This window comes from Medicago sativa, chromosome 4, assembly GCF_051527215.1.
Source record: "Medicago sativa cultivar Bolivia chromosome 4, Bolivia_mono, whole genome shotgun sequence".
Classification (NCBI taxonomy): domain Eukaryota; kingdom Viridiplantae; phylum Streptophyta; class Magnoliopsida; order Fabales; family Fabaceae; genus Medicago; species Medicago sativa.
The window spans coordinates 31,777,990-31,801,066 of NC_140752.1; the positions used below are offsets into that span (position 1 = coordinate 31,777,990).

At 34.8% G+C, this 23,077-nt stretch overlaps 1 protein-coding gene, 16 non-coding genes and 7 pseudogenes across 17 annotated transcripts; 1 reads left to right on the plus strand and 23 right to left on the minus strand.

The window, feature by feature from the left end:
- Positions 1-177: 177 nt before the first annotated feature.
- On the minus strand, positions 178-296 carry LOC146928748 (5S ribosomal RNA). The gene has a single exon (XR_015008927.1). It is a non-coding gene; the product is annotated as a 5S ribosomal RNA (ribosomal RNA).
- Positions 297-801: 505 nt separating this feature from the next.
- On the minus strand, positions 802-918 carry LOC146928749 (5S ribosomal RNA; annotated as a pseudogene).
- A 309-nt stretch (positions 919-1,227) lies between these two features.
- On the minus strand, positions 1,228-1,346 carry LOC146928750 (5S ribosomal RNA). Its single transcript, XR_015008788.1, has one exon. It is a non-coding gene; the product is annotated as a 5S ribosomal RNA (ribosomal RNA).
- Positions 1,347-1,575: 229 nt separating this feature from the next.
- Positions 1,576-1,694, minus strand: LOC146928751 (5S ribosomal RNA). Its single transcript, XR_015008789.1, has one exon. It is a non-coding gene; the product is annotated as a 5S ribosomal RNA (ribosomal RNA).
- A 229-nt stretch (positions 1,695-1,923) lies between these two features.
- LOC146928752 (5S ribosomal RNA) lies at positions 1,924-2,042 on the minus strand. Its single transcript, XR_015008962.1, has one exon. It is a non-coding gene; the product is annotated as a 5S ribosomal RNA (ribosomal RNA).
- A 264-nt stretch (positions 2,043-2,306) lies between these two features.
- LOC146928753 (5S ribosomal RNA) lies at positions 2,307-2,425 on the minus strand. Its single transcript, XR_015008790.1, has one exon. It is a non-coding gene; the product is annotated as a 5S ribosomal RNA (ribosomal RNA).
- A 261-nt stretch (positions 2,426-2,686) lies between these two features.
- On the minus strand, positions 2,687-2,805 carry LOC146928754 (5S ribosomal RNA). Its single transcript, XR_015008929.1, has one exon. It is a non-coding gene; the product is annotated as a 5S ribosomal RNA (ribosomal RNA).
- A 197-nt stretch (positions 2,806-3,002) lies between these two features.
- On the minus strand, positions 3,003-3,121 carry LOC146928755 (5S ribosomal RNA). The gene has a single exon (XR_015008977.1). It is a non-coding gene; the product is annotated as a 5S ribosomal RNA (ribosomal RNA).
- A 197-nt stretch (positions 3,122-3,318) lies between these two features.
- LOC146928756 (5S ribosomal RNA) lies at positions 3,319-3,437 on the minus strand. Its single transcript, XR_015008878.1, has one exon. It is a non-coding gene; the product is annotated as a 5S ribosomal RNA (ribosomal RNA).
- Positions 3,438-3,634: 197 nt separating this feature from the next.
- LOC146928757 (5S ribosomal RNA) lies at positions 3,635-3,751 on the minus strand (annotated as a pseudogene).
- A 197-nt stretch (positions 3,752-3,948) lies between these two features.
- Positions 3,949-4,067, minus strand: LOC146928758 (5S ribosomal RNA). Its single transcript, XR_015008791.1, has one exon. It is a non-coding gene; the product is annotated as a 5S ribosomal RNA (ribosomal RNA).
- A 505-nt stretch (positions 4,068-4,572) lies between these two features.
- LOC146928759 (5S ribosomal RNA) lies at positions 4,573-4,689 on the minus strand (annotated as a pseudogene).
- Positions 4,690-4,966: 277 nt separating this feature from the next.
- LOC146928760 (5S ribosomal RNA) lies at positions 4,967-5,085 on the minus strand. The gene has a single exon (XR_015008793.1). It is a non-coding gene; the product is annotated as a 5S ribosomal RNA (ribosomal RNA).
- A 197-nt stretch (positions 5,086-5,282) lies between these two features.
- LOC146928761 (5S ribosomal RNA) lies at positions 5,283-5,393 on the minus strand (annotated as a pseudogene).
- Positions 5,394-5,590: 197 nt separating this feature from the next.
- LOC146928762 (5S ribosomal RNA) lies at positions 5,591-5,709 on the minus strand. Its single transcript, XR_015008980.1, has one exon. It is a non-coding gene; the product is annotated as a 5S ribosomal RNA (ribosomal RNA).
- Positions 5,710-5,906: 197 nt separating this feature from the next.
- On the minus strand, positions 5,907-6,025 carry LOC146928763 (5S ribosomal RNA). Its single transcript, XR_015008879.1, has one exon. It is a non-coding gene; the product is annotated as a 5S ribosomal RNA (ribosomal RNA).
- Positions 6,026-6,222: 197 nt separating this feature from the next.
- Positions 6,223-6,339, minus strand: LOC146928764 (5S ribosomal RNA; annotated as a pseudogene).
- Positions 6,340-6,536: 197 nt separating this feature from the next.
- Positions 6,537-6,655, minus strand: LOC146928765 (5S ribosomal RNA). The gene has a single exon (XR_015008794.1). It is a non-coding gene; the product is annotated as a 5S ribosomal RNA (ribosomal RNA).
- Positions 6,656-7,160: 505 nt separating this feature from the next.
- Positions 7,161-7,277, minus strand: LOC146928766 (5S ribosomal RNA; annotated as a pseudogene).
- Positions 7,278-7,554: 277 nt separating this feature from the next.
- Positions 7,555-7,673, minus strand: LOC146928767 (5S ribosomal RNA). Its single transcript, XR_015008795.1, has one exon. It is a non-coding gene; the product is annotated as a 5S ribosomal RNA (ribosomal RNA).
- A 197-nt stretch (positions 7,674-7,870) lies between these two features.
- On the minus strand, positions 7,871-7,981 carry LOC146928768 (5S ribosomal RNA; annotated as a pseudogene).
- A 197-nt stretch (positions 7,982-8,178) lies between these two features.
- Positions 8,179-8,297, minus strand: LOC146928769 (5S ribosomal RNA). Its single transcript, XR_015008981.1, has one exon. It is a non-coding gene; the product is annotated as a 5S ribosomal RNA (ribosomal RNA).
- Positions 8,298-8,494: 197 nt separating this feature from the next.
- On the minus strand, positions 8,495-8,613 carry LOC146928770 (5S ribosomal RNA). Its single transcript, XR_015008885.1, has one exon. It is a non-coding gene; the product is annotated as a 5S ribosomal RNA (ribosomal RNA).
- A 9,293-nt stretch (positions 8,614-17,906) lies between these two features.
- On the plus strand, positions 17,907-18,782 carry LOC146928771 (uncharacterized). Its single transcript, XM_085700986.1, has one exon. The coding sequence runs from the start codon at positions 17,984-17,986 to the stop codon at positions 18,644-18,646; it is 663 nt and encodes a 220-aa protein (XP_085557112.1). The 5' UTR covers positions 17,907-17,983; the 3' UTR covers positions 18,647-18,782.
- The last annotated feature ends 4,295 nt before the right edge of the window (positions 18,783-23,077 follow it).

A 23,077-nucleotide genomic window follows, 5' to 3' on the forward strand; every position in this document is an offset into this window, starting at 1 on the left:
GTATATATGCATTTCTAAGTTTATTTTTCATTAAAGAGGTCAAATTACGCTAATTAAAGAATAGAGTGTTAGGTTGCGTTAATTAACAAAAAAAATGGAATACAATCGAAGTTTATTTTTCAAAAACGACGTAAAATTACGCTAATTAACAAAAAGAACACAAAATTTTGGCAAAAAGAGGTGCAACACAAGGACTTCCCAGGAGGTCACCCATCCTATTACTACTCTCGCCCAAGCACGCTTAACTGCGGAGTTCTGATGGGATCCGGTGCATTAGTGCTGGTATGATCGCACCTGAAAGTAAAGCGTTGTAATTGTATATATGCATTTCTAAGTTTATTTTTCATTAAAGACGTCAAATTACGCTAATTAAAGAATAGAGTGTTTGGTTGCGTTAATTAGCGGAAAAAATGAAATACAATCGAAGTTTATTTTTCAAAAACGACGTAAAATTACGCTAATTAACAAAAAGAACACGAAATTTTGGCAAAAAGAGGTGCAACACAAGGACTTCCCAGGAGATCACCCATCCTAGTACTACTAACACGCTTAACTGCGGAGTTCTGATGGGATCTGGTGCATTAGTGCTGGTATGATCGCACCTGAAAGTAAAGCGTTGTAATTGTATATATGCATTTCTAAGTTTATTTTTCATTAAAGAGGTCAAATTACGCTAATTAAAGAATAGAGTGTTAGGTTGCGTTAATTAACAAAAAAAATGGAATACAATCGAAGTTTATTTTTCAAAAACGACGTAAAATTACGCTAATTAACAAAAAGAACACAAAATTTTGGCAAAAAGAGGTGCAACACAAGGACTTCCCAGGAGGTCACCCATCCTATTACTACTCTCGCCCAAGCACGCTTAACTGCGGAGTTCTGATGGGATCCGATGCTAGTGTTGGTATGATCGCACCTGAAAGTAAAGCGTTGTAATTGTATATATGCATTTCTAAGTTTATTTTTCATTAAAGACGTCAAATTACGCTAATTAAAGAATAGAGTGTTAGGTTGCGTTAATTAAAGAAAAAAATGAAATACAATCGAAGTTTATTTTTCAAAAACGACGTAAAATTACGCTAATTAACAAAAAGAACACGAAATTTTGGCAAAAAGAGGTGCAACACAAGGACTTCCCCAAAAACGACGTAAAATTACGCTAATTAACAAAAGGAACACGAAATTTTGGCAAAAAGAGGTGCAAAGAACACGAAATTTTGGCAAAAAGAGGTGCAACACAAGGACTTCCCAGGAGGTCACCCATCCTAGTACTACTCTCGCCCAAGCACGCTTAACTGCGGAGTTCTGATGGGATCCGGTGCATTAGTGCTGGTATGATCGCACCTGAAAGTAAAGCGTTGTAATTGTATATATGCATTTCTAAGTTTATTTTTCATTAAAGACGTCAAATTACGCTAATTAAAGAATAGAGAGTTAGGTTGCGTTAATTAACGAAAAAAATGAAATACAATCGAAGTTTATTTTTCAAAAACGACGTAAAATTACGCTAATTAACAAAAAGAACACGAAATTTTGGCAAAAAGAGGTGCAAAGAACACGAAATTTTGGCAAAAAGAGGTGCAACACAAGGACTTCCCAGGAGGTCACCCATCCTAGTACTACTCTCGCCCAAGCACGCTTAACTGCGGAGTTCTGATGGGATCCGGTGCATTAGTGCTGGTATGATCGCACCTGAAAGTAAAGCGTTGTAATTGTATATATGCATTTCTAAGTTTATTTTTCATTAAAGACGTCAAATTACGCTAATTAAAGAATAGAGAGTTAGGTTGCGTTAATTAACGAAAAAAATGAAATACAATCGAAGTTTATTTTTCAAAAACGACGTAAAATTACGCTAATTAACAAAAAGAACACGAAATTTTGGCAAAAAGAGGTGCAAAGAACACGAAATTTTGGCAAAAAGAGGTGCAACACAAGGACTTCCCAGGAGGTCACCCATCCTAGTACTACTCTCGCCCAAGCACGCTTAACTGCGGAGTTTTGATGGGATCCGGTGCATTAGTGCTGGTATGATCGCACCTGAAAGTAAAGCGTTGTAATTGTATATATGCATTTCTAAGTTTATTTTTCATTAAAGACGTCAAATTACGCTAATTAAAGAATAAAGTGTTAGGTTGCGTTAATTAACGAAAAAAATGAAATACAATCGAAGTTTATTTTTCAAAAACGACGTAAAATTACGCTAATTAACAAAAAGAACACGAAATTTTGGCAAAAAGAGGTGCAAAGAACACGAAATTTTGGCAAAAAGAGGTGCAACACAAGGACTTCCCTTTTGGCAAAAAGAGGTGCAACACAAGGACTTCCCAGGAGGTCACCCATCCTAGTACTACTCTCGCCCAAGCACGCTTAACTGCGGAGTTCTGATGGGATCCGGTGCATTAGTGCTGGTATGATCGCACCTGAAAGTAAAGCGTTGTAATTGTATATATGCATTTCTAAGTTTATTTTTCATTAAAGACGTCAAATTACGCTAATTAAAGAATAGAGTGTTAGGTTGCGTTAATTAACGAAAAAAATGAAATACAATCGAAGTTTATTTTTCAAAAACGACGTAAAATTACGCTAATTAACAAAAAGAACACGAAATTTTGGCAAAAAGAGGGGCAAAGACCACGAAATGTTGGCAAAAAGAGGTGCAAAGAACACGAAATTTTGGCAAAAAGAGGTGCAACACAAGTACTTCCCAGGAGGTCACCCATCCTAGTACTACTCTCGCCCAAGCACGCTTAACTGCGGAGTTCTGATGGGATCTGGTGCATTAGTGCTGGTATGATCGCACCTGAATGTAAAGCGTTGTAATTGTATATATGCATTTCTAAGTTTATTTTTCATTAAAGACGTCAAATTACGCTAATTAAAGAATAGAGTGTTAGGTTGCGTTAATTAACGAAAAAAATGAAATACAATCGAAGTTTATTTTTCAAAAACGACGTAAAATTACGCTAATTAACAAAAAGAACACGAAATTTTGGCAAAAAGAGGTGCTACACAAGGACTTCCCAGGAGGTCACCCATCCTGGTACTACTCTCGTCCAAGCACGCTTAACTGCGGAGTTCTGATGGGATCCGGTGCATTAGTGCTGGTATGATCGCACCTGAAAGTAAAGCCTTGTAATTATATATATGCATTTCTAAGTTTATTTTTCATTAAAGACGTCAAATTACGCTAATTAAAGAATAGAGTGTTAGGTTGCGTTAATTAACGAAAAAAATGAAATACAATCGAAGTTTATTTTTCAGAAACGACGTAAAATTACGCTAATTAACAAAAAGAACACGAAATTTTGGCAAAAAGAGGTGCAACACAAGGACTTCCCAGGAGGTCACCCATCCTAGTACTACTCTCGCCCAAGCACGCTTAACTGCGGAGTTCTGATGGGATCCAGTGCATTAGTGCTGGTATGATCGCACCTGAAAGTAAAGCGTTGTAATTGTATATATGCATTTCTAAGTTTATTTTTCATTAAAGACGTCAAATTACGCTAATTAAAGAATAGAGTGTTAGGTTGCGTTAATTAACAAAAAAAATGAAATAAAATCGAAGTTTATTTTTCAAAAACGACGTAAAATTACGCTAATTAACAAAAAGAACACAAAATTTTGGCAAAAAGAGGTGCAACACAAGGACTTCCCAAGAGGTCACCCATCCTATTACTACTCTCGCCCAAGCACGCTTAACTGCGGAGTTCTGATGGGATCCGATGCTAGTGCTGGTATGATCGCACCTGAAAGTAAAGCGTTGTAATTGTATATATGCATTTCTAAGTTTATTTTTCATTAAAGACGTCAAATTACGCTAATTAAAGAATAGAGTGTTAGGTTGCGTTAATTAAAGAAAAAAATGAAATACAATCGAAGTTTATTTTTCAAAAACGACGTAAAATTACGCTAATTAACAAAAAGAACACGAAATTTTGGCAAAAAGAGGTGCAACACAAGGACTTCCCAGGAGGTCACCCATCCTAGTACTACTCTCGCCCAAGCACGCTTAACTGCGGAGTTCTGATGGGATCCGGTGCATTAGTGCTGGTATGATCGCACCTGAAAGTAAAGCGTTGTAATTGTATATATGCATTTCTAAGTTTATTTTTCATTAAAGACGTCAAATTACGCTAATTAAAGAATAGAGTGTTTGGTTGCGTTAATTAGCGGAAAAAATGAAATACAATCGAAGTTTATTTTTCAAAAACGACGTAAAATTACGCTAATTAACAAAAAGAACACGAAATTTTGGCAAAAAGAGGTGCAACACAAGGACTTCCCAGGAGATCACCCATCCTAGTACTACTAACACGCTTAACTGCGGAGTTCTGATGGGATCTGGTGCATTAGTGCTGGTATGATCGCACCTGAAAGTAAAGCGTTGTAATTGTATATATGCATTTCTAAGTTTATTTTTTATTAAAGAGGTCAAATTACGCTAATTAAAGAATAGAGTGTTAGGTTGCGTTAATTAACAAAAAAAATGGAATACAATTGAAGTTTATTTTTCAAAAACGACGTAAAATTACGCTAATTAACAAAAAGAACACAAAATTTTGGCAAAAAGAGGTGCAACACAAGGACTTCCCAGGAGGTCACCCATCCTATTACTACTCTCGCCCAAGCACGCTTAACTGCGGAGTTCTGATGGGATCCGATGCTAGTGCTGGTATGATCGCACCTGAAAGTAAAGCGTTGTAATTGTATATATGCATTTCTAAGTTTATTTTTCATTAAAGACGTCAAATTACGCTAATTAAAGAATAGAGTGTTAGGTTGCGTTAATTAAAGAAAAAAATGAAATACAATCGAAGTTTATTTTTCAAAAACGACGTAAAATTACGCTAATTAACAAAAAGAACACGAAATTTTGGCAAAAAGAGGTGCAACACAAGGACTTCCCCAAAAACGACGTAAAATTACGCTAATTAACAAAAGGAACACGAAATTTTGGCAAAAAGAGGTGCAACACAAGGACTTCCCAGGAGGTCACCCATCCTAGTACTACTCTCGCCCAAGCACGCTTAACTGCGGAGTTCTGATGGGATCCGGTGCATTAGTGCTGGTATGATCGCACCTGAAAGTAAAGCGTTGTAATTGTATATATGCATTTCTAAGTTTATTTTTCATTAAAGACGTCAAATTACGCTAATTAAAGAATAGAGTGTTTGGTTGCGTTAATTAGCGGAAAAAATGAAATACAATCGAAGTTTATTTTTCAAAAACGACGTAAAATTACGCTAATTAACAAAAAGAACACGAAATTTTGGCAAAAAGAGGTGCAACACAAGGACTTCCCAGGAGATCACCCATCCTAGTACTACTAACACGCTTAACTGCGGAGTTCTGATGGGATCCGGTGCATTAGTGCTGGTATGATCGCACCTGAAAGTAAAGCGTTGTAATTGTATATATGCATTTCTAAGTTTATTTTTCATTAAAGAGGTCAAATTACGCTAATTAAAGAATAGAGTGTTAGGTTGCGTTAATTAACAAAAAAAATGAAATACAATCGAAGTTTATTTTTCAAAAACGACGTAAAATTACGCTAATTAACAAATAGAACACGAAATTTTGGCAAAAAGAGGTGCAACACAAGGACTTCCCAGGAGGTCACCCATCCTTGTACTACTCTCGCCCAAGCACGCTTAACTGCGGAGTTCTGATAGGATCCGGTGCATTAGTGCTGGTATGATCGCACCTGAAAGTAAAGCGTTGTAATTGTATATATGCATTTCTAAGTTTATTTTTCATTAAAGAGGTCAAATGACGCTAATTAAAGAATAGAGTGTTAGGTTGCGTTAATTAACAAAAAAAATGAAATACAATCGAAGTTTATTTTTCAAAAACGACGTAAAATTACGCTAATTAACAAAAAGAACACGAAATTTTGGCAAAAAGAGGTGCAACACAAGGACTTCCCAGGAGGTCACCCATCCTAGTACTACTCTCGCCCAAGCACGCTTAACTGCGGAGTTCTGATGGGATCCAGTGCATTAGTGCTGGTATGATCGCACCTGAAAGTAAAGCGTTGTAATTGTATATATGCATTTCTAAGTTTATTTTTCATTAAAGACGTCAAATTACGCTAATTAAAGAATAGAGTGTTAGGTTGCGTTAATTAACAAAAAAAATGAAATAAAATCGAAGTTTATTTTTCAAAAACGACGTAAAATTACGCTAATTAACAAAAAGAACACAAAATTTTGGCAAAAAGAGGTGCAACACAAGGACTTCCCAAGAGGTCACCCATCCTATTACTACTCTCGCCCAAGCACGCTTAACTGCGGAGTTCTGATGGGATCCGATGCTAGTGCTGGTATGATCGCACCTGAAAGTAAAGCGTTGTAATTGTATATATGCATTTCTAAGTTTATTTTTCATTAAAGACGTCAAATTACGCTAATTAAAGAATAGAGTGTTAGGTTGCGTTAATTAAAGAAAAAAATGAAATACAATCGAAGTTTATTTTTCAAAAACGACGTAAAATTACGCTAATTAACAAAAAGAACACGAAATTTTGGCAAAAAGAGGTGCAACACAAGGACTTCCCAGGAGGTCACCCATCCTAGTACTACTCTCGCCCAAGCACGCTTAACTGCGGAGTTCTGATGGGATCCGGTGCATTAGTGCTGGTATGATCGCACCTGAAAGTAAAGCGTTGTAATTGTATATATGCATTTCTAAGTTTATTTTTCATTAAAGACGTCAAATTACGCTAATTAAAGAATAGAGTGTTTGGTTGCGTTAATTAGCGGAAAAAATGAAATACAATCGAAGTTTATTTTTCAAAAACGACGTAAAATTACGCTAATTAACAAAAAGAACACGAAATTTTGGCAAAAAGAGGTGCAACACAAGGACTTCCCAGGAGATCACCCATCCTAGTACTACTAACACGCTTAACTGCGGAGTTCTGATGGGATCTGGTGCATTAGTGCTGGTATGATCGCACCTGAAAGTAAAGCGTTGTAATTGTATATATGCATTTCTAAGTTTATTTTTCATTAAAGAGGTCAAATTACGCTAATTAAAGAATAGAGTGTTAGGTTGCGTTAATTAACAAAAAAAATGGAATACAATTGAAGTTTATTTTTCAAAAACGACGTAAAATTACGCTAATTAACAAAAAGAACACAAAATTTTGGCAAAAAGAGGTGCAACACAAGGACTTCCCAGGAGGTCACCCATCCTATTACTACTCTCGCCCAAGCACGCTTAACTGCGGAGTTCTGATGGGATCCGATGCTAGTGCTGGTATGATCGCACCTGAAAGTAAAGCGTTGTAATTGTATATATGCATTTCTAAGTTTATTTTTCATTAAAGACGTCAAATTACGCTAATTAAAGAATAGAGTGTTAGGTTGCGTTAATTAAAGAAAAAAATGAAATACAATCGAAGTTTATTTTTCAAAAACGACGTAAAATTACGCTAATTAACAAAAAGAACACGAAATTTTGGCAAAAAGAGGTGCAACACAAGGACTTCCCCAAAAACGACGTAAAATTACGCTAATTAACAAAAGGAACACGAAATTTTGGCAAAAAGAGGTGCAACACAAGGACTTCCCAGGAGGTCACCCATCCTAGTACTACTCTCGCCCAAGCACGCTTAACTGCGGAGTTCTGATGGGATCCGGTGCATTAGTGCTGGTATGATCGCACCTGAAAGTAAAGCGTTGTAATTGTATATATGCATTTCTAAGTTTATTTTTCATTAAAGACGTCAAATTACGCTAATTAAAGAATAGAGTGTTTGGTTGCGTTAATTAGCGGAAAAAATGAAATACAATCGAAGTTTATTTTTCAAAAACGACGTAAAATTACGCTAATTAACAAAAAGAACACGAAATTTTGGCAAAAAGAGGTGCAACACAAGGACTTCCCAGGAGATCACCCATCCTAGTACTACTAACACGCTTAACTGCGGAGTTCTGATGGGATCCGGTGCATTAGTGCTGGTATGATCGCACCTGAAAGTAAAGCGTTGTAATTGTATATATGCATTTCTAAGTTTATTTTTCATTAAAGAGGTCAAATTACGCTAATTAAAGAATAGAGTGTTAGGTTGCGTTAATTAACAAAAAAAATGAAATACAATCGAAGTTTATTTTTCAAAAACGACGTAAAATTACGCTAATTAACAAATAGAACACGAAATTTTGGCAAAAAGAGGTGCAACACAAGGACTTCCCAGGAGGTCACCCATCCTTGTACTACTCTCGCCCAAGCACGCTTAACTGCGGAGTTCTGATAGGATCCGGTGCATTAGTGCTGGTATGATCGCACCTGAAAGTAAAGCGTTGTAATTGTATATATGCATTTCTAAGTTTATTTTTCATTAAAGAGGTCAAATGACGCTAATTAAAGAATAGAGTGTTAGGTTGCGTTAATTAACAAAAAAAATGAAATACAATCGAAGTTTATTTTTCAAAAACGACGTAAAATTACGCTAATTAACAAAAAGAACACGAAATTTTGGCAAAAAGAGGTGCAACACAAGGACTTCCCAGGAGGTCACCCATCCTAGTACTACTCTCACCCAAGCACGCTTAACTGCGGAGTTCTGATGGGATCCGGTGCATTAGTGCTGGTATGATCGCACCTGAAAGTAAAGCGTTGTAATTGTATATATGCATTTCTAAGTTTATTTTTCATTAAAGACGTCAAATTACGCTAATTAAAGAATAGAGTGTTAGGTTGCGTTAATTAACGAAAAAAATCTACCTCACCAAATCAACAAATCTTCTTCTCCATGGATTCTTAAGGTTGTGATGAATCATACATCATGGGTTCCTTCTCCTTTTCCCTCAAGAACAACTAGAAGCTTTGGATTATTTCACTACTTCTTCTCCTCACTAAGAGAAGTTTATGAAGCTAGGGTTTGGTTTATGGTAAAGATGGATCTTAAGCTTGTACATGTTATGGTCTTCACATGATCAAGGAAACAATATGAAGTGGGAATGGATTGATATCTCTATTCTTCCCCACAAAAAGATTCTCTTGAGATTAGGGTTTTGGTTAAGAAGCTTTGGATTGGAATAAAGATGATCAAGCAAGGATCATGATGTCTTAGATTGCAAGAAAACACCAAGATAGAATGGTTTGAGCCAAGGAAAAACAAGTGATCAAGAGCTAGGGTTTTGAGGTGGGAAATGGAAGTGATGCTTGGAAGCTAAAGAATCATGTTCAGCCTTGTTTAGGTGAGTTTCTTAGTTAGTTCTCCACCCTTGGGATTATGTGTTTTACTTGTGTAAGATAACTATGATTTCTAGGGTTTTTACATAAGAGTTTAGTTACCCCTTTTTATGTCAGGCTTGCTTTACTTGCAAATACTTGCCATACAAATGTTTTAGAGGTTTTCTATGACCACTAGAGTCATAATATGCATAGAGACACTTGGTTTTGAGGTTTTTGGGTCAAAAACACCATTTTTACAAGTGCTGGACTGTCACAACTCGCCACAACGAGCTGGTAGCTCGCGAGGCGAGCTGGAAGTCAAAACAGGGGGTCCTTCTCGCCCCCAACTCGCCACTGTGAGTGGTTACTCGCCATGGCGAGCTGACAGCACCAAAGTGTGATGTTGGCTCGTTTCGGGCAGTTTTTGGCAGTTTCGCGTGAGGTTTTTCCCTGTGGTATTTTTATAAGATTAAACCCCTTAAACCAAGGTCCTATTTTGATAATCTTTAGCAAAGTTTTCTTGAGGAAGTGGCAAGTATTTGGCGTAGATAGTAGGGATGGCAACAAAACCCATACCCGTGGTTACCCACCCGAACCAAATCCAATTTGACGGGTTTTCCCCTCTTTGATTGGGTTTGGGTATGGGTTTGGGTTTTCCTCGATTTCAAAACACGGGTATGGGACGGGTAACGGGTATATAGGTACCCACCCCGAACCCATACCCAAACCCGTCCCAAATGTAGAAAACTACTTTATGTTGATATGCCATGTTATTTTGTTTGATAATTGCCGTGTTATAAAGTCCTACCATTGATATTAAAAGGAACAACTAAATCAATCGGTCTAACAAATGTTAAAGTGAACATATTGTTGGATAATGCACTACAATATTTTTCTAGAGATTGCAAAAATACTTCTATTTTTTATTAAAAAAGTTTATTCAATGCGGGGACGGGGATGGGGCGGGGATACCCGAACCCGTCCGGGACGGGGATGGGGTTCAATTTCTTATCCCCGTTGGGTATGGGTAGGGTAACGGGTAAGTATATGAGAATCGGGTATGGGGACGGGGAATGTAAAACCCGTCCCCACCTCGCCCCATTGCCATGCCTAGTAGATAGCAAAGCATGGCGATCGAGAGATATTATGTTATGAATCAGGTAACAAGACAATCATTCAGGAAGGGAATGAAAGTAGAACCTTGACATAGCTTGTCAAGAACTAGAATAGTTAGTAAAGAAATAGAATGTTAGACATGAGTAGTATGCTTGAATAGATGCGAAGTGAATGGTTTAGATGTCTCTTCACATAGAAAGTTAAGCAAGCATATAGTTTACCTCTAGCGGGATCGTTCAAGGATCTGAGGTAAAAGAGATAGTGTATATAGATTTAATACTCACGCATTCATAGACTAAAGACTTTATAAAGCTGTGAAACGATTAGTTATCTTTTCACATAGAAAGCTTAGACAAGATGTAGTGGTCGTGTCCCTTGTGGCTCACACTATGTTGGCTCAGGGGGTTTCCACCAGGGAAAATGGGGTTAGCCGTAAGGATCCCGCACGTCACTGCAGGAGTGCCGTTGGTTATTCCTTAGATAGGTTCGATCGGTTAGATAGGGATTGCGCTCGGGGTTAATCCACTCGGGGCTTTCCGTAAAATGAACTCAGATATTATTTGTTTGTTAAACGCTAACTTAATGAACCTGACTATGCATATTTATTAGACATGTTTATGTTATGTCTTAGAGCCTTGACACAGATCGTCTAGAATCAGTAGAGCCTTGACGTAGATCGTCAAGAATTAGTATGATAGCAAGATAGAATATGTTGTTAGACACAACGTAAGTTTGCATAGAGCAAATAGAGAAAGATATGTCGGTGACGATCTTAGGTTTCCCCTAATCGTCCGGTTTAGAATCGTGTCATGATAGAAGTATATGAAAGCCTTGATGCATAGAGCGTATCTTGGCATTGCGGTTTTAGATTCCCCTTGACCGCCATGGCACATATAAGAAGTGAAACCTATAACAAGTTAAGGATATTATGACGGCCCTAGCAAGCACAGCCGTCTAAGTAAGCAAGTCCCCACACACGTATAATCAACCGACAGGTTGTATTGTAGACACGTGGTGACCGTAGGTTTCCCCCGTGGTTGCCTATAGCCTAGGTTAGGTGGAACTCATTGAGACATTATGTCTCATCCCAATCCTTATTTGTTTCAGATATCAGGATGGATTAGCAAGCTAGTAGCCAGATGGATGTTTCAGCAAGTGTTCGTTCGTACCAGCTGCAGCATGATATGGATATTCAAGGATGCCTTTATTACACTTTAGAAAAGTTGAGTTATAATCTTATTGTACGAACGCGTTTGTTGTAAACGATATTCATTCGAAGTTTTTATGTTGTAAACTTTGAATGTATCCAGTACTAAACTAACGCACATGCTAGACTTTCTATATACGTCTAGTATGGGTGTTACAAAATCCAACACCATCTTCAATGATGTCCAATAGCTCATCATCAACTCCTATGATGTGGATGCACATCTTGCTTTTCCACCATGAGAACTAAGTAGCATCTCCATTGAAAGATGGAGGTCTTACAGAATAATTGTTATTTTCCGAGGTAGAAGTATTGTTGCTGTAATCATACTACACTTGAGCACCAGGAGTGCTAAAACCAGAACTAACGTTGAGGTTAGGTTCAGAAGTAAACATGGTTTTTCTCTTAAGATCTTTTCTGTGACATGGTTAAGTAGTTGAGCACAGACTATGCTCTGGTACCAACTGAAGGTGAGAAAATCAAGGGGGGGGGGGGGGGGTTGAATTGTGTTAGCTTTTTTCAAAAAAATTCTAAGTGTTTTACTAGTAAGGGTCTGATGTAGGTTTTGAATACAACGAATAAAATCAAACACAGAGGGAGAGAGAAAGAAAGAAAGACACAAAGCAATTATAATAGTTCCTCTCACAATCCGAGAGCAGTTCAGTCCCCTTGTACTCCCAAGAGATTTTCACTATAAACACTAAGAATACAAATGCTCAAGGACACAAGCAGGAGACTTCCAAATGCTCAAGGACACAAGCAAGAGACTTCCAAATGCTCAACCACATATGAAAGAGACTTCTTACAATCTAGCTTAATCAAATAAAGATTGTTTGGTTTTACACTTTATATACAATCAGAGGTGTAAACAATTACAAAACAGAGTAAGACTTTTAAGACTTTAGAATTTCTAAGATATGAACTTTATAAGAAATTCTTAAGTGTTTATACGCTTTTCAATTTGGCAGAGTAATGACACTTATAAAAATTGCAGAGTCTTGTTCATTTCTTCAAGTATTCAACTACTTATATAGAGAAGGAAATAAGAGACCTTAGAGAAGTGTCAGCGTATATATTAGAGTCTTTGAGAAGCTTGATCATGAACGTTGGAATATTTCTTGATTTGGTTAATGTCGTTGGAAATACATTTTAAATTCTTTTGCTTCAAAAGGAATTATATGTTCAGTCCAATTGTCTTTAAAATTCTTTGTCTGTTTCTGCACATGGTTAGAAGAAGACAAAATGTACTATCTGATTTTGATGGTGACATCTTCAGAGGACGACAAGTTTGACATGTCCTTTAGAGACTTCATATTTGGAATCTGAAGTCTGGTGTTCTTCAGATTCTCTTTCAGAACTTTAGCTTCTCTTTCAATTCCAATTGCTCTTGTATACGTTCTTCCATAACCAAGACTTGATTTTACGCTCTAAATTTTAGTCTATGGTCGTGCATATTTGAAAATATATTAACATATACAATTATTCATTTAATACCTATTTTCATCAAAACTTCATCGACATTGTACAAACCCATTTTGTTTGATTTTTTTATTTTTTTTTTAAGGAGGGCCACCCCTAGTTATTGTTGTTTTGTAGCATTAATGGATACGACAGGACAAGGTCATGAGTAAATCCTGCAAATTTGGGAAGGAAGGACAATTATAAGTACGTACGTACTTTGTAGTTTCTGAATTTTGACTAAGATATTTTATAGTCCACACGTTTTGAGGTAATCACTCATTGCCTATACCTTCGCTGCCATGCATCAATCTATTACTCCCTCCGTCCCGGAATAACTGACCCATTTTCTAAAAAAAAGTGTCCCAAAATAACTGACCCATTTCAATTTTCAATACAACTTTCATCATTCCCAATACAATATAACACTAAATAATACTACTTTTATCATTCCCAATACAATATATTTCACTTTCCCCTTTATTTATACACTTTTCTTAATCTGTGTGAAAAACCAAAGTAGGTCAATTAAATTGGGACGGAGGTAGTAATATATTCGTATAGTGTTATTTGTATTACTATTTCTCAACTCAATTTGCTGGTGTTTTTATTTCTTCAAATCAAAAACCAGCTGGCTTAACGCGTTTGTGATAACGATTCGCACATTACTCATTTATGTGTCTTTTTTTCTTATCCACTAGTAATATTCTACTGCAGACACTTGCAACAAAACAAAACAAAAAATTAAATTTCCAAAATTTTCAATGAAATGGTAGGACTTTGTTAATTTCTCCTTTTTTAGCATGATGTTTTTTTTTTAAAATAAAGGGTAAAATTGAAATAAAAAAGTTATAACTCATTTCGTTCCGTCAATTTTCCAAACAATGGAATATAATTTTTAGGCCAAATACCTCCCTGTGTCCTTTAAGTTTCACGTTTGTAACAGATAGGTCCTTTAAGTTTCAAAGGTTACAGATAGGTCCTTTAAGTTTCTAAGGTTTCAGATAGGTCCTTAACGGAGGTTGATAGAAAGGACCTATCTGAAACAAACTCGAAACTTAAAGGACCTATCTGAAACCTTAGAAACTTAAAGGACCTATTTGTAACCTTTGAAACTTAAAGGACCTATCTGTTACAAACGTGAAACTTAAAGGACCCAGGGAGGTATTTGGCCTATAATTTTTATTCTGTTCTATTCCGCTCCATTTCATTTCATTCTGTTCGGTCTCATTTTTCCCCGTTAGTTTTAAGTTATCCAAATAGAGCCTTAGGGTATTCGTTCAAAACTCTTTATAACTTAAATTTTTTTTGTGATATTTAATCAAAACTCTTTATAATTTAAAAAAAAATCATGTGGTATTCAATCAAAATTCTTTGTAACTTTAAAAAGGTCTCGTGATATCCAAAAACATTTTAATTTCGAGAGATTGTTTAATAAGATGAATTTTGTAGGATTTTTAGTGAATTTTTAACATGATAACATGATATTTTTATTTTCTATGGATTGTTATTTCTTTTAAGATTTTAACTCAATCGTACATGAGCTACTCATTCTCTCATTTGGGAAATTTTTTAGTATATTACTTTGTACTAATAATCGTACGTGAGGAAAATGTTGAGTGATCGAATTGTGTTTCTTTATAAAAATAGAAGTGATATTTATACAATCATTTGAAAACAATATTTATGATACTTCTCTCTCATATTTTCATTGAATTCTTACTTTCTACTCCCTCCGTCCCGTTTTATCTGAGTCAGTTTGGTTTTTCACACAGATTAAGAAAAATGTATAAATAAAGGGGAAAGTGGAATATATTGTATTGGGAATGATGAAAGTAGTATTAATTAGAGTTATATTGTATTGGAAATGATGCAAGTTGTATTGAAAATTGAAATGACTCAGTTATTTTGAGACACTTTTTTTTAGAAAATGAGTCAGATATTCCGGGACGGAGGGAGTATTTCTCTCCCTTCCTCTCTATATTATTTTTATTCCAAAAAAAGAAGGAAAAAAAGACTGTTTTAAAAGTTTGCACAAATATCATTATTCTTATAAAAATGTTTACATATTTTTGGATAAAACTAAAAATGTCACATTTTGAATAGTCAAAATAGTATAAATATAAGTTATCATCAGGGTAAGAGTGTGTTCGGATATGATCAAGTTTGGGTTTACGTCAGAAAGAAAAAAAAAAGTTACAAATTGATTTAGTTTCTGGTGCTTCTAATTTTTTTTTTAAAATATTCAAAACATTTAAAAATATTATTTCATAAAAAACTTACTCAAACATGCATTTAATCAATATATAAACCAAATAATACTTGCTTAATCTTTTTTTACCTAATTGCTTAATCTCTTTCTTTTAAGAAGCCAAATATAATATATAATAAACAAAATGTCCCAATTAAACACAAGATGTGCCTAAAAAGGAACAATAATACAAAGAGTTAAAACACCAAACAAAAACAATACAAAAAAGAAACAAGAGTCTCAACTACAAAGATGAATATCCCATGCAAAGGAACGGCGAAGACCACCACAAATGAAAAGCAAAAGAAAAATCTGGGCTAATTGTCTTCAGCCACCACCATGAACGGAGCTTAATACTATCAAGAAGTTGATCATGAGTTGATAATTTGTTGTTACAAATTCTTGAGTTGCGTTCTTTTCAAATGACTGAAAGACTTGCTTAATCTCTTAAAATAGACTTTAATTAACCTTGGTATAATTCTAAAACCAATCAATACAAAATTTGTAATTGATATTTTATTTTACCTGTAATATTTTAATTGTATTTATCTAGTTTATTAATTTATTATTTCTAAAAACTAAAACCTCGTTATATATTGAACGGTTAATTTGCTAGTTGTATAGTACAGATTAAATAATCTATGAATTCATAGAATAACAGTACCAAGTTAACTAGGATATTGAGTAGAATATTTATCAATATTTATTCAAAACCTAACTAATTTAACATTATCTTGATGAAAGGTACAAATATGGAAGTGAGCTGTTAAAAATTATTGTTAAGAAATTGCTAAGAACGAACTAAAAAGTTACTTGACAAAATTAACAGTAATTGAATTGTGTTAGTTAGTGTAACCTAACTTACTTGGCATGATAAAGTGATAAACTTCCAACTAATTGACAAAATGGAGGATGGAATGTAACATTTTTTGAGGAGACAAATCCTATTAAGCCTAGTTGATAAGCACATGTACTGTTAAAAGTTTGCATGGAACTAGGATCTACCTAAGTTAAGTGAACAATTAGGACACTTCTTTTGATTATAATCATTCATTATTTACTAACATGCATGTTTATATGACAAGATTATCTGATCGTTATTATTGGAATAGATCTGCGATTATATATTATTTATTTTTCAGGTACAAAATAAAAAAACTCCAATAGATTTTGATTAGTATCTTAAAATTATAATATAATGTTGTCTTATCATATTCATGAACAAAAATATAGAGAAAACATAAATCATTCACAATCATATTATATTTATATATTAGATTACGTGTTTAGAAGCCCTTAAAAAATGATTGTTGCTTAAAAACTAAAATACATAGTCACCATTACCGAAAAGCCCAATTTTCATGTTAAGTTTTATATTTTAGAAGGATTTTGGTAAAGAAATACATATATGTTCCATCCAATATTATTAGTCATTTATGGTTTTTGTACATGAATGCAATTAATATAATATGTTTAATGAAAAATATTGTATTTTACCGATAATAAATTAATTCAAGTGGTAAAAGATTTGAGTTTATTAAGCAAGTGATCATAAGTTCAATCTATGGCTATTACATATGGAGAAAATTTGATTGGGACACATAATCCACCTTACATGTCCCTTATGTTTTCTGACGAAGATTAGTCATTGTTAAACGATGGTGGAACTTCGTATTAATAACAAACAAAAAAATAGTATTTTCCCTCAATCTATTTTAATAATTATTTTTCATAAAAAAATTATAATTAATTACTCTAGTTAAAAATGAGATTAGAATAAAAGGCATAGTAAAAAAATAATTAATACCTCCTCCGGTCCTATTTATAAGAGAAACTTGGGTCAACAAAAGTTGATGTATCTAGTTAAAAATTCAGTTCAAATACATTAATTTTTGTTGACTTAACTTTCTCCTATAAATAGGACCGGGGGAGTACACCCTCCGGTCACTATTATAAGCAAAATTTTGTATTTTAGATTCATTCATTAAATGATGTATGTGGTCTATAATAAAGACCATATACATCATTAATTGAATGAATCTAAAATACAAAGTTTTGCTTATATTAGTGACCGGAGGGTGTAGATAACTAGTATTTTAAAATGATATGAATAAATAGTGATACACATTTGTTTTTCGAAAATGACTTATGATATTGATGGATTTGTTAAAGATTTAAAGGATGTCCTATAAAATGAGACAAATATATCAAAAGAGTTGTATTAGAATGCTATGAAAATCAAAATCATATCACAACTATACCATTAGCTTTAAATGGTTTATATATCAACTACATAATTTTCTAGCAAATCTCCTTTAAAAAAAGTTTCTAGTAAATAATTAATGATATCTCCTAAAAAAATTATATATCAACAAAAAAAGAATTAATATTTGATTATATTATAAAATGAGATAACTTTTCCTCAAAAAAACTTTATATCATGAAATAAAAGAAGTATAAAAAGAAAATATCAGTTAATTTACCTTAAACTAAATTCTTTTTAAAACAAAAAAAAAAAAGACATCATATATTATTACCCAAGTATCGATCCGGATAATTATGATATGTGCTTATTCAACATCATTTTCAAAGTAGAATCCAGTGGGATCCACCAAAATTTCCAGCTAGATCCAGTGCTACACAAACAGTTCACACACTTTCACAAACCATACACACTCCATCTAGTGTCTACATAAACCCCCACACACAACCTCAATATTCAAAGCATTAAACCACAACACTCAATTTTCCTTTTCTCATTTCTCATGTCCATCACAAAGGAATCTCAATCTCAAACTGAAGCTCGACCCGGCTCGATAACAAAACGAAGCTCGAGAAAAGGTGATTCAACATTTCACGGAGTCCGGAAACGTAGCTGGGGACGCTACGTTTCTGAGATAAGGCTGCCAGGTCAGAAAACTCGAATATGGCTTGGATCATTCGAGTCAGCTGAAATGGCAGCCCGTGCTTATGACTCAGCAGCTTTCTTCTTGAAAGGAAATTCAGCTAGTCTTAATTTTCCTGAAGAAGTTGAGTTTCTACCACGTCCTCTTTCTTCTTCTAGGAGAGATATTCAATCTGCTGCTTCTAAAGCAGCTCATCAACGTAGCCACCAACAACAAGAACAATTACGTGGAGTTACACCCTCTTCTTCTTCTTTGGAAACAAAAATGAATGAAAATAATAATAATATTATCAATAGTAGTGATGATATTATTACTAGTGAAAATAATAATGTTAATGATTTTTCCATTGAGATGATGGAGTGGTGGAAAGAAGAAGAGGGTGTTTCGACGACGTCGTTTTGGGATGTGAAAGATGCTCCTCTAATGAGCCCAACAAGGGTGGGGTCCATTTTCGGAGATATGATGACATGGAACGAAGTGTTCAATTTCAATGATGATAATTCTTTAGTATATGTACCGTAGTTTCTTTTTATTTTATTTTATTTTATTTTTTGTTTATGTTACTCTACTCTTGCAAGTTGCAAATTTGCAATTAGTTGTAAGAAAATGTATATAAAAACTCTTAATAGTGAACACATCACTTTAGTAAACAATAATGGGAACACATCGCTGTCGTTTTCTGTGTCTTTTTCTTTTGCATTCTGTAATTTAGTTTTGTAAGTGAAAATTTACTTGTCTTAACTTGCATTTTATGAGGAAAAAAAAAAAAAAAAACCTAGAACTTTAGTATGCAAAAATTTACGTGTCTTAAAACTCATAAAATTCAGTTTTGTAAGCGGAAATTTAGTTGGGGAGATGGCTACTGAGCTAACAACGCTCACCTCACCATGGTCTTTTGCCCGGCGGGGAATCGGGTTACTAGGACCTATCTCTAAAGCTGCATGACAGATCAAATATCTAATAGTTGTCGTCGACTACTCAATGAACTAGATTGATAAAAAAGCTCTAGCCAAAATTACATCGAGCAATGTTCTCCGTTTGTTCAAAAGAAATATCCTCGCTAGCATATCACTGTCCATAAAAGTGAAATTAAGAAGTACGTAAATTCAGCCCGTGCTTAGACATTCTATGATTTCCTGAAAGAGACATTTCACTGTCTCCAAGATATCAACAATTGTAGTCACAGACAATGAGACTCAATTCATTGATCGAAAATTTCATGAACACAAAGAATTTGAAGATCAAACAATATTTCATTTATGTAGAGCCTCCCCAAACAAATGTGTAGGTTGAATCAGCTAATCGAGTCATCTTTCGAGGATTACGACAAAAATTAGATGACATGAAGGGAAACTAGGTCGAGGAATTGCACATTGTATTATGTGCCTATCACACCACTCCTCATTCAACCACATGAGAATTTCTTCCTAACATATGGAAAGGAAGTCGTCATACTGTCAAACTAGACATACTTAATTGGATGATGATGATGTCAACCGACTTCAAAACAGACAACGACAATCTACGAGAAAAGCAAAGTGGTAAAATGAAGTGAAGTGAAGTGATTTTAAAAGAACTAATCATCAAACAAAAGATATTTGCTCGCCATAAAAAAAGTGGTAAAATGAGAATTTGAAGTAGCTATCATCGACTAGACACCCAATAGTGTTAACACTGACCCGTCACGAATCTAAAAGACCTCTTCTTTGAACAGAGTCCGCTTCTCCTAAGCTACTTCAATTCTCTCCCTTTTTTGGAGAGATTCATCCATGTCAATCAACTGACGCTCGAAGGTACCAACTTGGTTTATGGTTATGGCCTTCAAGATTGGGGAACTTCCCTTGAGCCCAAACCCTTTATCAAGTTGGTCAAGTGGTTAGGATTCTAATTCTTTGAAGGAGGTAGTTTACTTTTTCCCTTCTCGGAGAGCTTCATGAGCTTTTCTCACATGTTCGGCATGTAGGTTGAAAAAAGAAATGAAATAAATTTATTTAAAAACTAACGAACACACAACAGACAAAAAGATAAGGTAATTAAAAACATATACCTAGCAAGGTCCTCGCCTATTTGGCGGTCAAACACCTCACAAGTTTGAAAGTATCTATGTAAGGAGGTATCGTAAGAGGAACACCCTCAAAATCATAGAATGTCTCTTTCTTACTGTCTATAAGCGTATATTGAGACAAACTAGAAGGATACACCTGAAGCTTATCATAGTCTTCAGTCTCACTAGCATTGAACTACTTGTAACTATAGGTAAACTCCTTAGTATGACTATTGAATTGGTTCTTCGACTAGTGAAAAGGGAACTACATGATCTCTTCCATGTAAACATTTTGTTGGGCTGAGAACGATGGCTCATCCTTATAACATTGTCCAAAACCGTCATGTTGTTTGGACGGGTAACAAAAAACTTGTGTTTGAATCCCCAAATAGAGTCGATGAAACTATTAAAGAACTTGGTGTTGTGCTTGAGAGACACCCAACTCGTACCACCGTCACGATCCATTAGTTTTAGTTTAGACAAGGTAATTCGCTTTACTTATTACATCAAGTAATCATTAGTTTATTTTTATTTTTATTTTCAGTTGCTATTTTTAGTTAGATTTAATTTAGAAAAGTTTTATTTTGATACTCTTAGTTTACATTTGATTTCCTCGAGTTTGATTCATTATGTGGAATAGGTTAACAATACTCGAACAATGGGAGCAAACCATGACACACCAAGGATAACAAACAAATCTGAAATGTCAAAAAAGGAAAGGATTGATGACCAAAAATTGAAACTACTACTAAACTTTTTGAAAGATGTAGATGTAACAATTCCCTTCATGGCAACATTGGAAAAAAAAAAAAAAAAACCCCCTATCTACTCCGAGTTTCAAGAAGCAGTCTTTTCAAAGCAACATCAACCGAGAGAACTTCAACAACTAATAATGATTGTAACACCCTTGAACCCCACGTACGATATTTAATATAAATAAGACAATTATTCATATGTATTCAAGGTGCTACGTCATCAATAACTCAAAACATGCATAATTCAATTTTCATAAAAGTTTCGCAACGGAATAATAACAACATCTTTAAATATCTCAAGGTCTCAGCAACATATCTCAATCTCAGAATACATCAAATAAAAACTCCAGGTCCACAACATAATCCAACAGATAACATAAAAATAAACTCCCGACCAAGGTCCTAATCAGAGCCTACAATTAGACTCCAAAACCAACAAGAAAAATGAGGAAGCATCAAGTTAATCCTCGGTGTTATACCCTAATTTTGGACCTAAAAATACTAGTCAATTCTTCTTTTCTTGCATTATAAGTCATTTGATATGTCTCTGATCAATTGCATCTTTCTCTGCATTTTATTTCAATGTTATTTGCAAAATTTACATGTAAGGGTATTTTAGTCATTTCCTATGTCAAATTTCTCTCAGTCTTTTAAAAATTTGTTTGAGTCTTTTCATTTGGTTAGAATAAGTCTCTGTTTCATTCTATGTCGAAACCCTTGCCGAAAATTGCATTTGAAGTCATTTTGAGTCAGTTTTGCCCCTAGGGGCATTTTGGTCTTTTCATGTGCCAAAGCCCTGTTTAAATCCTAAAAATTGTCTCTGAGTCTTTTAATTTTGCTTGTATGAGTCTCTGATTCAATGTCTGTTAAAAATCCATTTTTCAATTGCATCTAAGTCATTTTTAGTCGTTTTCAGCCCCAGGGGCATTTTGGTCATTTCACACGAAATTTCGGCAGAGAGGTACTTTAAAGTACCTCATTTAGGCCATTGGTTCATTTTAGTCCGTTTTGTCAAATTTTAATCGTTTCACTTTACGTTTTTTCCAATTTCCCAATTTTACTCAAAATTTTATTATTATTTGCATTTCAGTCCCTCAAAATTTTAAAAATTACGTTCCAGTCCTTTAAGTCTCAAGCTTTTGTTTTTAGTTTTTTTTTAATTGCAGTCTGGTCCTCAAATTTTAGTTAAATTGCAGAAAAGTCCCAAGAGTTTGTTACAAAGCCCATGTCCAAGTGGCGTTTTTGCATTGGTCCAGTCAGTTACAAGTCTAGTCCAGGTGTCACTATTCCATTGGTCCAGCCTGTCCAAGTGTCAGTCTATAAAAGGGGCCAAATCATCACAGACCCATTCAATACACGCCAACTCATAAACATAACCACAATCTCTCTCCAAAATCACAAGGATCAAACACGCAAAAATTTCCAGAAAATTCATCAAGAACACATGAACTTTAAACCCTAACCGTATCAATCTTCATCCAAATTCTACAAAACCATCACAATTCAACCTCAATTCTCCACTGATCCTCACGAAATTCATCATCAATCTTATGAATTCGACACAAATTTCACAGAAGCTTAGTCAAGATAGCTCCAATTTCGAAGAGAGAGTTCGTTTGATTTGCATCAGTTCTCAGTGATTTTCTGAGAAAATCTCATCATCGAACTTTCTTCTCTGCAATACGAGCTCAAACTCACTATCGAGGTAGCAATTTTGAACGATCACAGAGACGAATAGTGAGAAGAAGAGGGATCGAAGCGAATCAGTGTCAGTTTGAGCAAATTCACAGAGACGAAGCGAGAGAAGAAGAATACGAAGCTTTTCACCGATTTATTTTCGGTGAAAATACGAAGATCCAGAAACTCACCGATTCAAAGAGGATTTCAAGCTCTCCGACGTGATTCTTGTCCCAAATCTCCGATTAAAACTGAGGTATCATCGTTCTCCTCTCTCTCTTTCTTTTGAAAAAGTTTTCATCGATTCAAAAAATGTAGATCTAGGTTTTATTTGAGAGTTCTTAAGAAAAAGAGTTACATATTCTAATAGAGGAGAGAGAGACGAAGAGAATGATGTAAGAAAATGCAAGATCGGTTAAGTTTTGACTCTCCGGTGACGGAAACCGCCACCGGCAACCGTACCGGAGAAATCCTTCT